Source organism: Bos indicus x Bos taurus, chromosome 5, assembly GCF_003369695.1.
Source record: "Bos indicus x Bos taurus breed Angus x Brahman F1 hybrid chromosome 5, Bos_hybrid_MaternalHap_v2.0, whole genome shotgun sequence".
Lineage (NCBI taxonomy): Eukaryota > Metazoa > Chordata > Mammalia > Artiodactyla > Bovidae > Bos > Bos indicus x Bos taurus.
Genome location: NC_040080.1, coordinates 9,359,743 through 9,374,007, shown reverse-complemented (window position 1 = coordinate 9,374,007; position 14,265 = coordinate 9,359,743). Strand labels below are relative to the sequence as shown.

General features: G+C 56.7%; 1 protein-coding gene across 2 annotated transcripts in view; it reads left to right on the top strand.

The window, feature by feature from the left end:
• Window positions 1–14,265, top strand: part of LOC113892211 — a 60,061-nt gene that overhangs the window by 5,304 nt on the left and 40,492 nt on the right. Inside the window, exon 2 of one of the 2 annotated variants that reach the window (XM_027540743.1) lies at window positions 13,936–14,008. The exons of the other annotated variant lie outside the window; for it this stretch is intronic. Within the exon in view, the coding sequence (XP_027396544.1) occupies window positions 13,936–14,008 (73 nt within the window). The remainder of the gene's footprint in view (window positions 1–13,935; window positions 14,009–14,265) is intronic. 2 annotated transcript variants of the gene reach the window in all.

The following is a 14,265-nucleotide window of genomic DNA, read 5'->3' as shown; positions in this document are numbered from 1 at the left end:
TACGCTCATCTCCTCCTAGCCGGTTGCCTGGCACACAACAGGCGCTGACGGCATTGGCTGAATTTGAAAATGTTGAACTGCAAAGTCACACAAACCCCACAACCCTGCAGCATCCTTGTAGGGCCGCCATCATGCTCCTCCAATCACCCTGATGTTTACTACCTCCCTCAGCCCCCAGGTTGGAGGCCGGGTCCCCCCACCCCCACCCCACGCCAGCATTCATACGGTTAACGCCTTCCGCCCCCCCAGCTCCTGGAGCTGCTATGTCCCTGCCTTCAGCAGTCACACGGTCACAGTCACAGAGTCACACGCTCACACGCGGAGCCCAGCACCCACCATGAGGCCCGCAGGCCCACCGCATCACCCGGCTCCTGGCTTGAGGACACCTTTATCTGGTCTCCTTGTGCTGTCTTTGTCGTCTGCCCTTTGTACCCAAACATCCCTATGGGGTGGCAGCCTGCTCCTCACATGTGCACACACCCTTCTGAGAGACACACCGACCATCTCTTCCTAGATTGTCTTCTTGGGCCTGAGCAGGGGCGGTGAGGAGGGAGGACCTCCCGGGGGGGGGTGTCTCTACAGACCGCCACACACTCCCACCCTCTTCCCATTACCGCCAAGGCAGCTTGGCCGCGGACGGGTCATCTTGGTTCAAATACTGGCGTGGCCACTTGCTGACCAAGTGTCTCTGGAAAGTCTAACTTCTCAGTCCCTCGATTTCCTTCCCTATCTCGAAACTGGAGAGAAATCTACAATTGGAGGGAGGGAAGGATTTCCAAGAAGCATGGGACATTTTTGGAGGGGGAGGGTGAAAACATTTGTCGTCTTGGCTGGGTGTGATGAATTCACAAGTATTCACATATATCCAGACCAATAAGTGCTTTATTGGAGCTGAAGACAGTTGTAGAAGAATTGTTATCTACTTCATAGAGTGGTCTGGAGGCACAGATAATCCATGTGGAAGCACAGAACAGGATGCCTGGTACATGGAATGCGTCATTCCTTCAACACAGTCCCCCGTGGCCAGGCACCGTCCAGGCACTGGGGAGACGGCTTGGTGCTGATACTGCTCTGGAAGAGCCCCATGTGGAAGGACAGACAGAGGCACGAACAGATAAATTAGGAGACAGGGTGACAAGGGGGATGGGGTGGGGAAGATGGGAAGATAATCCCCAAACCCAAGATTTGAAGTCTGCAGACTTAGAGATAAAACCCTGCTCCACTGGACAGCTAGGTGACCTTGACCTTGACCTTCTGTATCCTTCTTTATAATTGACAATAGCTACCGTTATGACTGAGGTGTCCTTATGGCTGGTAGTGTTCTTATTACTCTGCATATGATCTTCAGTGCTCCAGTGAGATATGTTTGCTTCTGTCTTGTAAATGGAGTCAGTGAAGCAAGGTCACATAACCACAGAGTTCAAGGTCACATAGCTGTGGAGTCAGGACTTGAATTCAGGTCATCCGGCTGCTGCGCTCACACGTTTGCTTAAACCACCACGCTGTGCCGTGTCCCGGCAGGTGATGGCGATGACCGCAACGGCACTTCTTACACAGGGCTTTGATGAGCTTTAAACACACAAACACCAAACAAAACACACCAAATCAAACACACAAACCCCTGAAAAAGCACCTTGCCAACTGAGAGTGCTGTACCAATATGAGTTTTGACTTAAATACAGAGTGCTGTAGGAGCACAAAGGGAGCGCACACAGCTCAGCCTCAGAAGGGGGATGTGATGGGAGAAGGCTACTGGGAGCAGCATCGTTGGGCACCCACTGCATGCAGGCCCTGTGTGAAACACTCGGGAATGGAATCGGGAAGGAGAGCCAGCCCTGGCACTCTGGGACCGCCAGCCTCTTGAGTTAGGGAGGCATAAATCATTCCAACCTAAGATGCCTTTGCACACTGGTTAGAAGTGGCAAGACGGGGACCACAGCAGAGGCAGCAGGGACCACATGGCACATGGACCTGAATGCCATGCTGAGCAGAGCCCTTTCCTGCAGCAAGCACCATATCAATATGGGCGTGGCAGGGAGGGGGACGAACACCTCCTACTTTTTCTCTTGATAGGCTGGGCTTAACCAACACCTCCTCCAGGAAGCCCTCAGGCTTGGTGCTTACTCTGGGTTCCCACAGCATGTCCCCCATAGTATTGAAAGTGGATGTGTTAGTCACTTAGTTATGTCTGACTCTTTGCGACCCCATGGACTGTAGCCCACCAGTCTCCTCTGTCCATGGGATTCTCCGGGCAAGAGTACTGGAGCGGGTAGCCATTTCCTTCTCCAGGGATCTTCCCGTCCCAGGGATTGAACCCAGGTTTCCTGTGTTGCAGGCAGACTCTTGACCATCTGAGCCACCAGGGAACCCCCCCTGCCCCATGGCATTGTCGTTGCCCTTTTATGGGTCTGGCACTAGACTACACCCATTTCAGCTCCTGCTGTACAGTAGTTGCTCAATAAATATCTGTTGAAGAAACAAATAAATGAGTCAACATCTTACCTGTTTCTTCCTGGCCTGTTGCTTCCATCTGAAGGGTGGAAAAAGTTGGGGAGGGAGCTTGGAACATGAGCCTCTAAACTGAGGTGCACAAGATATCTGAGGGGCACCCCCTTGAAGAACCCAGCCCATCTTTGGCACTGGGACCGCTGAGGAACCAGGCTTTCCAGGAGGGCTGGGAGTGAATTATGATAGGTGGAGGCCACACTCCCGTAATTCTCATTCCCCCTCACCCCAAATAGGTCTGACCCAAGTGGAAAACTGAGCAGCCGAAGCCCTCAAATAGGTGCTGGAGGGGGCCTGTGTTTAGAGCAAGCTAAACCCTCGTCCATTGAAAGCATCTCATACCATGGGAGTGGGGACCAGGGGCTGGGGGAGGAGTTGGATTCAAGCCCACCCTCAGGTGCCCTCAAGTCCAGAAGGATGGGAACGGTGTGTCCTGGGTATTCCTGCTCTGCAAAGGGAGCCCTGGAAATACCTCTGCCAGGCAAGTTAGCTTTTCCCGGCTTGATGGAAGAGGAACTGGAGCGTCAAGCTGGGGACGGTCCAAGACCAGCCCACAAATGGCCTGAGACCCCAGCCCGAGCTGAGTGATGGCCAAGTGTGTCCTCTGCCCCTGCACCCTGTAGCTGCCATCGGCTCCCCCAGACCCCCTCACTGGCCAGTCCCCTGCCTCCCTGATGGCAAGGCCTTTGCCGTTGCCTTGCCCCCATGATCACCTGGAGAGGGAAGTGTTACATTGTGCGTGCTCATTTCACAGACGAGGAAACTGAGACTTAGCAAGGGCAGCAGACAAGGCTTCCCAGCAAAAACTGCCTGGGTTCAAAGCCCCACTTTACCACGTATTAGCTCGTCACCTTCAACGAGTCATCCCACTTCTCCGAGCCTTGGTTTCCTCATCTGTAAAACGTGCATGATGATCGTAATTGCCTCACAGAGTCAAATGAGTTAAGACATCTTGAGTGTTGAGAGCAGGAGCAGGCGGTCCAGCAGTGTCATCAGTTGTCCCTGTGTGCGTTATTAGCACTCTAAGCTGCACACGTGTGTGCCCACACACACCCACCGGTGAACTCCAGAGGCAGGGCTAGCAGCCCACAGCTGGGGAGGCCACAGCATGTGTCCTGTTAGACACCTCCCACCCTGGTTGAGGCTCAGGCCATTGAGGCCGTGAGGGAGGCAGGAGAGACCCCAAGAAGGCAGACAGACAGATACCCGACCCCCTGCCCCTGCCCCCGCAGGCCTAGGGAAGCCTGGAGCAGCCACCACACTGCCTTCGCAGCCTTGGACCTCGTGTCCTGTAGACAAAGACAAGGGAAGCGTCGTGTTTGTTTTCCCAGGACCAAGGCAATGCATTTTTAGCTCCTCCAGTCTCCAGACAAGGAAGAGGATGTTTGGACGGGCAGCTCTGATGTACCTGTCCTGGAAGCTGGCTGGAAATGGAGTAAAGCCCCCCAGGGTGAGGGAACCCGGGCCAGACAGACTGGGAGACAAGTCCCGTCTGGCACCTGGTCTGCTCTCACTGCACCTTTTGCTGCTCACCTGCTGGTCCTGGAGCACCCTGCTCACTGAGACAGCCTCACTTCCGGAGCATTCGCCCTGAGCCAGAGCTTTACCTAAACTGAGAGCACTGAGAGAAGTACAGCAAAGGTCACCCTTTCAGCAGCAAACGAACACGACGGGCAGAGTCCTTACCCACTTCCCAGAGGGCTGGTGCTCGTATCATAGTTTTCATACCTGGAGAAGGGGGCACCGAAGGTCAGAGAGAGATACTAGCTTACCTGGTGTCACCCAGCAAGGAAGTCACCGTGCCAGAATTTGAATGCCCACACTTTTGCCGTCACCCTGATACATGATGCCTCCCTGTGTGGCCTGGATCACAGCTGCCCAGATTTTCATGTCACTTTACACATAGAAAAGCAAACAAATTACACAAGCCAGATGAAGGAGGCTGGGCAGGGCGGGGGGCAGTGGGCCCCCAGGCCTCGCCCACCACCCCAGGGTGGGAAGCCGCCTTCTCGATCTGGGTTAGCCAGCCCTTTCCAAACCAGGGTGTCCTGGCCGCTGCGTGCCGAAGATTTGACTAGGAATTCTGGAAAGGATGGGATAGGCAGGTAGCAGACAGCCCCCTGGGTGGGGTACACCTACAACAGCAGACAAACCCTCACCAGCTTTCCAGGGGAGTATATTTGTCACTGCAGGAAACATAATGGACCTGTCAATGGGAAGCCAGCTGCAGTGTAAAAGCCAGAGATTTTTCATCAACATTCATGAGAACAAATGTCTACGTGGCACTCACTTCCTTGGCAGCTTGCTCCAATCCCTTCAGGTGTACTGACTTAGTTAAGCCCCAAGAGAGGAGCCATGATCACCTCATTTTACAGATGGGAACACCAAGATTTGGTGCAGTTCCACCAGGGCAGGGATGAGGAAGGGCAGGACTGGGATTTGAACCTGGGCAGCCGGGGCCAGAATCACTTTCTGGATGTCTACACCCATCTGCCAGGCCAGGCAAAGAGGAAGACATGTAAGTGCCCAGCCCACCTGGGCCCCACCCTCAGTCACCCTCAGATTTTGGCCCAGCTCCACAGCTCTCTAGGGAGGGCCCTCTGGTGGGCATTGGTCTGGACCCCTGGCTAAAGAAACGTCACGCTGTCATGAATGATGCTGCCACGTACTGGGCAGTGGACCCTAGAGGCTTCGAGAAAGGAAATGCGCATGGGAGGTATACGTGGTCCAGTCCTGGTCGTCCTCTCTCTCTGCCTCAGCTCACCCACCCACACCCCATCTCCCCCCACTGCCATTAGGAAGTGCCCCTTTGGGAGAAGGTCTGATGTGGCTTCAATACTCAAGATTGATGGACAAGGACCCTGCTAGGTAAGCCCTGCAGGTCTGCCTTTGAGACCCTGCAGTGGGTGCCAGTTACTAGCTGTGTGTCCTTGGGCAGGGCATTGGCCTCTCTGAGCCTCACTTTCCTCATCTGGACACTGAGATAGCCACACTTGCCTTGCAGGGCTGCTCTGAGGATTGGACAGCAGAAACAATACGAAAGAGCCTGGCACCACATACTTGCTCAGTTTGCATCGAGGTCTAGCTCTCCACCATTACCTCCCGCAGTGTGGCCCACCTCACAAACCAGCGGCCATATCCTCGGGAGCTTATCAGGAATGCACAGTGCCAGGCCAACCCTAGACTTGCTGAGTGAGAATCTGCATTTTGGAAAGACCCTGGTGAGCCGTGTGCACAGTCTGAGGATCCCTGCTCTAAAGCATGGGTCCAGAAGGCTCCAACATTGTGATTTCATGGCTCAATCCCTGAACCACCTGACAATCCAGGGAGAGCAAAGTGTATTATCCCCATTCTACAGACAGGAAAACTGAGTCCTGGAGAGATCACGTGACTTCCCTAATTCACATGATCAGGAGGCAGCCAAGTCAGATGTCATCCAGTGCATTGGGCTTCAGGGCTGGACCTGCTGGGGTGGCAGTCCTGGGCCAATCTGGCACTGGGCATGGAGGAGAGCAGTGCAAGATCTCAGCGTGTTCACCTGTCGAGTGGGATCCCGACACAACCTGACGGTGGGGAGTGTGTGCCGACGTGGCCTGTGTGGTGCCTGGGAGTTGTGCTCATAGAGAATCGGGCGTTGCACTGTCAGCTCACCTCTCTGGAGCCCCCTGCCCTTGAGGGGCTTACAGGCTGAGGCAGGCAGGCGAAAGACAGAAGGACCGAGACAACTGTGCAAACACCCTCGGGTGGTGCTTATATAAGTCAACAAGCAAACAGAGGGCAGCCCGGCGGGAGTGACTAATCGTCTTAATAGTAACCACCACGCAGCGGGCATAAGGCTGCCTGTCACCGGGCACATCCCTGCTGTAGCCACGGGGTTGTCATTGATGGACCCAGTGGGAACGTGAGACCCAGGGAAGCTGGGCCACCTTGCTCCTCTTACCCTCCCCCTCCCCCTCCCCCCTTCCTCCCCACCCCCTCCTCCTTCTCCCCCTGTCCCCACTCCTCCCCCCTCCCCCTCCCCTCCTCCCCCTCCTCTTTGGGGTGCTCCTTCATTTTCCTTGGATATGAACCATGCTGAGGAACCCAGAGTTCACAACCAACCTCCACCACATCCCAGCCGTGTGGCCCTCAGGTGGTCCCTGCCCTCTGGGCCATAGATGAGGGTGATTCTGGAACATACCTTATTTGGTCAGGGGGGTTAATCTAGTGACTGGATGTAGGTGCTTAGCACCGAGAGCATGCCGAGTAAACGGGGGCTGTGGTTATCAGCCCCCTGACTTGGAAAACTTGGTCCCAGAAATTTGCCCCAGAGGGAAGCACCACGGAGAAGACCATACCCTCCTTACAGATGAGAAAACTGAGGCTCAGAGAGGGAAATTGACTTCCCTTAGCTCGCCCTGCCCCTTGGAGTTGGAGCGAAGCCAGATCTGAACTGAACTCACAGGACTTCCAGGGCAGTCCTCAAGGGGAGGGAACAGCAAAGGTCAGAAAGGCAGACCCTTCCCCAAGTCCCATTCACCCAGAGGAAGACCTTTTCTCCCGTGGGATTTGGAGGGGATTGCGGGGATGGGCATCTGACTCGGCTGTGAGAGGGGACCAGAGGGACACGGGTCTTGTGCATATCAGCATCTGTGTGCTATGTCCATGAAGGCACATGGGCCCGGGGGTCAGAGAGGACAAAAATGCCTGGGGCAGCAGGGATGGCCCACACAGGGGAGACGCGGTGCCATTCCTAGCGCCCCTGGGGCCCTGTGTGCAGGTGCCCGGCCGGGGTCTCCCCTCCCAGAAGACCACCACAGGGTGGAGGGTACATCTCGGCCTCCACCCTTCATCTCTCCGTCCATCCCCCACCTCTCCCAGCTCCTTCCTGTTTTGATGGAAGGAAAAAATTTCAGCTTTTTCCTTCTTTATTTTTCCAGACGGGTGACTCGCTCGGGAAAGGAATTCCCCCCTCCCCAAACCATCATAATACCTATAAATCGATGCCATAGATCCAGGCCCATCCTGTTGTGCTGGGACAGGCACCGCTATTTTTGGGCGCTCTATGGGGGTGGTACCCTAAGGGAGGGGATATGGTTGGGGGAGGGGGACCTCAGCTGCCTTTTCCCAGTCCACGTCCCCCTCCCAGATTCCTCCCCACCCCCACTCGTCCTCCCAGCCTGGGTTCTGGGAGGAGGGAAGGAAGCCTGCTTAGCCAGGGTATAAATAACTCAGGTGGTTACTCAGCTCCTGAGAACATGATAACATGAGTCATGATGTGAAATCAAGAGAAGCAGTGAACAGCCTTGGGCCGCCACTCCGGGCAGGGCATTGGGCTGCCGGCAGAGAGCTGGTGCCTGGAGACCCGCAGTGGGCAGAGCTCAGGAGGATGGGGGAAGCTGCTCTCCCCTGCATGGTCTCAGACAAGCCTCCTCCTAGCTCAGACCCTCAGCTCACCCATTTGGAACGTGGGGCAGGGTGGGCTGGGTGGACTTCATTCCCGGGGTCCTCCCTGAGCTGGGAAGAGGACGGAGGCCAGGGGCCATTCTGAGCATTGAAGCCTGGGGTCCTCTCCCTTCTCCTGTCCCAGTCAGCTGGAAGAGCAGGTCTGCTGGAACTTCTGGTCCCCCTTCCCCCATCTCCAAGGCAGGTGGCCCAAGGAGTTTCCTGGGCCTCCAGGGGATGTGCAGGGTGGGCGATGGGGGCTTAGACAGGAGCCCAAGGCTCCTGGGCACTTGGCCTACTGAACCTTCCCCCACCAGGGTGGCTCTGAACCAAGGACAGTCCCCGTCCTCCTCCTCTGGCTGCCTGACCTCGGGGTGGACATGAGGCGTGGGTGCAGAAACAGGACACCCTCAAGGATCCCGGCTTAGCCAGTGTGACCAGTCCGGGGCAGCCTGGCCAGGCTGCTGGCTCAGTCCCGGGTTCTGGCAGATGAGGGTCAGAAGGCAGCCCTAGCCGTGGCCACCCCCCACCCCAACACACACCTGCTCACCCAAGGAAGTCCTCAGCTTCAGGCTCCTCTCCAGAGCAGGGCAGGCCTGGACCCCATGTTGCCATGGCAACAGGTTCTGGAGCCTGCGCGCAGGCGGAGCCCTGTGGCTGCCTGGCCCGCTGGGGAGAGGGCCACGCTGGAGCGAAGGCACACAGTACTTGTCCTGGTGGGAGGGTGCGGGCTGGGGCACAGCTGATTGCTGTGGATCCAGGATGGGAGTCAGGACCTGAGCCGTCTGCGTGGTGGTCAGCAACTCATGCCTTAGATCTGAGCCCCACCCCTGACTAGAAAATGGCAGAGCTGTGGGGAGGACCGATGGTGTCTTGGCTGTGAAGAGCATCACACAGCTGCACGGCTATGATCAGGGCCACCCAGAGCCTCCTCTTCTCATCTGTGAGGCCCCCTCCTTCTTACCTTTGGCCTTAATCCCAAGGGTAGCACCCCTAGCACCCCCACCACCGCCACCCCTCACCCCAGCTCTGCCCTGCTGACTCTTGGCCTGGCTTCTCCTCCAGCAGGCCGGGGGCCACCCCACCACCGCCCCCCACCCCTGCAGGCCCAGACAGCTTGGCATGGCTCAGACCCAGCCATTCAGTGGACCGCCTGCCCTCTGGCCCGTCACAAACAATGGGGACTCCAGGAATATTGTCCTGCCTGGGCTGAATCAAACGCTCTAAATTTAGCCCATCTGATGCGTCCTCTGCTTCCTGCCCCTGCTGCCCTCCTTTCAAGGCGATGAGGTCACCCCGGAACCGCTTGCCCCAGCAGCTAGACCGAGGGGGTTTCCAGGTCCAGCGCTGTGCTCTTGCTGTTGGGGAATGAGATGCCTTGAGACCAGGGATCATAAGTCCTTCCTTCCTCCTTCTCTTCCTCCACCCTCCTTCTCTTCCTCCCTCCCTCCTTCCCCCTCAGGCTGCTTTGCCTAGGGCTGAGTCCCCAGGAATTTACCACCAGCCTGAGCTGGGGAAGTCCACCACGGAGGGAGAGAGCAGTGAGCACCCAGGGAAGAAGCTCCCATTGACAACCCAGAGGCCTGGACATATTGGAAGAAACACAGAGTTTCATCATCATCCATTCAAAAAAGATGTATTGATGGGGCTTCCCTGGTGGTCCAGTGGTTAAGACTCTGAGATTGCAATGCAGGGGGCACGTGTTCAATCCCTGGGCCGGGAACTAAGATCCACCATGCTGTGGGGCATGGCCAAAAAAAAAAAAAGGTATGTTGAATGTGTGCTCTGTGCTGGGCCCAGTGTGGAAGAGGAGGTAACCCTGCCCTCCTGGAGTAAACAGATCAGAGGAAGAACAAGAATCAACGGAGTAAACAATAAATGACGAAGATCCTTTCTGTCATGACACATGTTATGACGGAAAAGAAATCAAAGAGATGGGCTCATGAAACGTGACCGGAGGGCCCTGGTTCAGAGAAATGGGCCAGGGAAGGCCTCTCGAGAGGTGACATTTGAACTGAGTCTTGGATGATCAGAATGAACTATTTGAAGATCTGGGTGGGGCCAAGCCCCCCAGGCCAGAGGAGAGGCAAGGGTGGCAGATGGCCTGGAGGGAAGAAACTGGTCAGGTTGTCAGGCTGGGGCTGTCAGGAGGCCAGGAGACCATCCCAGGAGGGGTAGGGTGGGGAGGCGTGGGATCAGGAGGCGGCAGGGGCTATGTGAGGAAGAAGCGGGGTGACATTCCCGTGCGAGAGGCGGTCCCCTCCCCCCGGGTGATGAGCAAGGGAGTCACGTGCCTGACTCGAAGATTTAAGAGAATTATGGTTGCTGTGTAGAGGGGGAGGGCAGAGAGACCAGAGAGGATGTTGGAGCTGTAGCATCTCGGCATAATAAAAACCATTTGCTAGAGGACATCTTCGAGATTCACCTGCTTCAGTCTTCGTGGGTCTCTGAGGCCCAGAGAGGGTATCTGCCTTGCCCAAGGTCACACAGCATGTTGGTGCTCTGCCTGGAAAACCTTTTATAGGAGTTAGTAAGAGGGACTTTGACACCTAAAGAGAGCATCTTGTCTGAAATGCTGCCCTCAGCCCGGCTCTCCCAGTCTGTAGGCTGAGCTGTGGGCCGTACCCAAGATCCAGTTGGGGTAGAGGTGAGCCAACTGGAGATGTACGGTCCCTGGGGGATGGCCAGGCCCCTCCCACCACAACCCTCTCCCCTCCCAGAAGCCCCCGCTCTCCTGCTCTGCCAAGAATCTGGGGTTGGCAGGGAGTTGTGGGGGGGCCTCTGGAATGTCACTTTCCAGTGCCAGCAACAGCGTGCCAACCTCGGTGGGGGCCACGGGGGCGGATGGGGGATCACCGGATCTTGTCTGGAATGGGGAGCTGTCTGCCGGGAGCCAGGGGAGGGCTGGGCCCTGCCTGCCGCTTCCCAGGTAGGGGACATCTCACATTGGAGCTGCCCTCCAACCCCTAGCTTCTGTGAACTGCTGACCCTCTGACTCTCTACTCACCATCCCTCCAGGAGCAAGGAAGCTGGTTCCCTAGGAACGGCGCCCGCATCCCACTCTTCCCTCCAAGCCCACATCCCCTAGCTTTACCCTGAATCCCAGCTGGGGGTGAGGGGAGACCATGCTCTGTGAGATTCCTATTAGACCAGGATCGAGGAACAGCACTTTGGACAGAAACTGATCTGGGTTCAAATCTTATCTTGACAGCGGTAGACTTTCTGGGCCTTGGTTTCCTCATCTGCAAAATAGACATGATTCCCCCTGCACAAGGACTTCGTGTGAGAATGTAATAAGGAACCCACCACCCAACTCCTGGACTTCCCTTGTGGCTCAGCTGGTAAAGAATCTGCCTGCAAAGCGGGAGACCTGGGTTCCATCCTTGGGTGGGGAAGATTCCCTGGAGAAGGGAAAGGCTATGCACTTCAGTATTCTGGCCTGGAGAATTCCATGGACTGTACAGTCCATGGGGTTGCAAAGAGTCAGACGCGACTGAGTGACTTTTATTTCACCCCACTTCCAGTGCCTGGCACCCTCCAGCGCTCCTTATCTGTTGGATCCCCCCCCAGCTCCCCGCTCCTGATCAGCTGCCCTATCCCCGCATTCCCTGGCCACTGTGGGGAACTAGGAAGCTTCTCTGCTGTGACGGGACCAGAGACCAGGAGAGGTGGAGCTCGGGAGCGGCAAGGGGCAGTGCGGTCCCTGGTTAGGGTCCTGGCTCAGGAGTCAGACAGAACTCAGTTGAGCCCTGGCTCCTCCACTGACCAGCTGTGTGGCCTTTTCCAAGTTACTAAACTCTCTGAGCCTCGATTGCCTTACTTATCCAATGGTAATAAACCATAGCGGTGCCTTCCCCCACCAGGTGACCGAGCTATGGCTGTCACTGTTACCAGCGGGTAGGGGAAAGAGAGTCTTGGGGAATCTGGTATACCCCAGTGGGCTCAGGTTGTTGGAAGCCTCTGGTGAAGGTCAGAGACAGACTTGAGTGACTGGAGTGGGGAGAAGGCAGCCAGCACCCAGACACCCGCACACGCTCCTGTGCCTCTTGTGGCAAGAGAAGCCAAGGGGCTGGAGATTCTCTGGGGACCCCCCACATGCCCAGCTTTGCTGATGGTGGAGCTGGGTGAGGCTCCTTTTCCAGCCAGATGCCCTTCAGGCCTGGGCCAGGGCTGCCCCCTCCTTCCCTCTGCCAGCAGGGCCCAGGCCAAGAGGCCTTTATTTTTATACCCGCAAACAATGCCTGGCCGGGCACGGACTCCTGCAGAGGACAGAGAGCAAGGATGGGCTGGAAGCCACACTTCCTGGGCCAGCACTCCTCACCCCCAGACAGGTGCCAAGAGGACACGGCCCTCGCACAGACAGGGGCACAGGGACTGCTCGGGTTCCTCTCGCCCCTGGCCTTGACCCTGCTCTCCCTCGGGGGTCCGGATTCCAGAGTCCTTCACAGTCCCTGTTCCCCACCCAGGCTGGGATGAGCCACCCCCACCAGACAGGCCTAGATGAGGCACAGCTGCTATTCTTGGGTTCCCTGTGGAACCCAGGACATCTGGCTCCTCACGGGGGACTGGCTCCGATCCCTGTCCCACCCCAGAGCCCTCTCTGCGTCCTCGGAAAGGCTCCCCTGCCCGCCCCATGCCTTTGATCCATCACTGACCCCTCACCCCTCGCTCTGCTCCTAGCTCTCCAGAAAATTCCCGAGTTTGTTCAGCAGGAGGACATGAACTGGGAGTGACTGGCAGCAACACTCCTGGAGGGCAGGGCAAGGCCAACAGATCAGAAGTCAGGGACGCGAGGTCTGGTCACACCATCAACCCCCAGGTGACCTTGAGAGAGACCCAAAACCACGTTTCTCCCTTGGTTTCCTCTTCTGCAAAACGGGGATAATTAACCGACCCTCCTCCCATCTCAGGCGGGGAGACGATTGTGAGCTCTGAGGTGCTGCAGATGCATGGGTCGCAGGGCCTCTGGATGGGCAGGAGAGACTGAAAACAGTTGTTCCCAGGGCCCACTGGTCTGGGTGAAAAGCCACAGACACCAAGCCAGACAGCCTGGCTGCAGATCCCTGCTCTCCGTGATCAGGCTCAGACTTTAGGTGGGGCAACTACCCGCTTAGTCCCCATCTAAAATGGAATCAAGACAGTACATGTCTTAAAGAGTTCTTGGGAAGATTGAGATAAAAATTGAGAGAGGACGTGCTTGATTCACATCAGCTCTAACCACATGTGTGGCAGAGCTGAGAGGGACACGTGTGTATCTTCCTGCTGGCATCTCCTCCTACTGGGACCCCACTCCCACAGTCTAGCCCCGCCCCTGGCCACTGGGGAGCAGCCTCAAAGGGCGACGTCTGGGAGAGGGTGCTGGAGAGGGACACAGGTCACTGCCGTCCTCAACGCGGGCTGTCTGTCCTACCCCTGAGGCTGCTTTGACAGTCGCCATAGCAGTTCTGCCTGGTGTAGCCCCTGTAGTTGCTGTGTCTGCCTTCTGCCTGCACTCGTGAGTGTGCGCGCGCTCAGCCGTGTCCGACTCTTTGCTACATTTTGGACTGTAGCCCCCCAGGCTCCTCTGTCCATGGGACTTTTCAGGCAAGAATACTGGAGTGGGTTGCCATCTCCTCCTCCAGGGGATCTTCCCCACCCAAGGACTGAACTCACACCTCCTGCATTGCAAGCGGATTCCTGACCCGTTGAGCCACCAGGGAAGACCGAGATTTGGTCTGTTTTGTCTGCTGCCTCAGTGCCTAGAGCAGTGCCAGACACACAGTAGGTGCTCAACAAGCACGTGGATGGATGGTTTTGTTGTCAGCTCTACTGAGATGTCATGCACACACAGTGGAAGTCGCCAGTTGTCAAACTCAAATGTATACAGTGGTGTAAGCACCACCTCCATCAGGACCGAGATTAATTCCTCATCCTAAAGGTTCCTTCAGCCCCTCCTTAGTGACGTTCACCCCTGGCCCCAGGCAAGCACTGGCTTGCCTTCTAGTATGATAATGTTGAACTTTCCAGGATGCCGCATAAGGTGTGTGATGTGATCACGCCTGCCTTGGAGGAGCTGACACCGGCTGTTGCGTGGGTCCTGGTAAGGAGGGCTGAGGAGGGTGGAGGGGCCCGGCAGGATGGAGGTGAAGGGTGGAAGAAAGGTGGAGGGCTTGAGAGGAACCCTCAGGGCCAGGTGAGCATTCGGCTATAGCAGCAGAGTCAAGGCTTCCTGCTGGAGCAGCTGACCAGAGGGCGAGGGGACCGTCATGAAGCAGGAGTTCAGGGGGTGTTGCTGGCTTGCCTGGAGAGAGAAAGACGCTCAGAGGCACCTGAGTCCGTGGGTGTGCACGTAAGCAC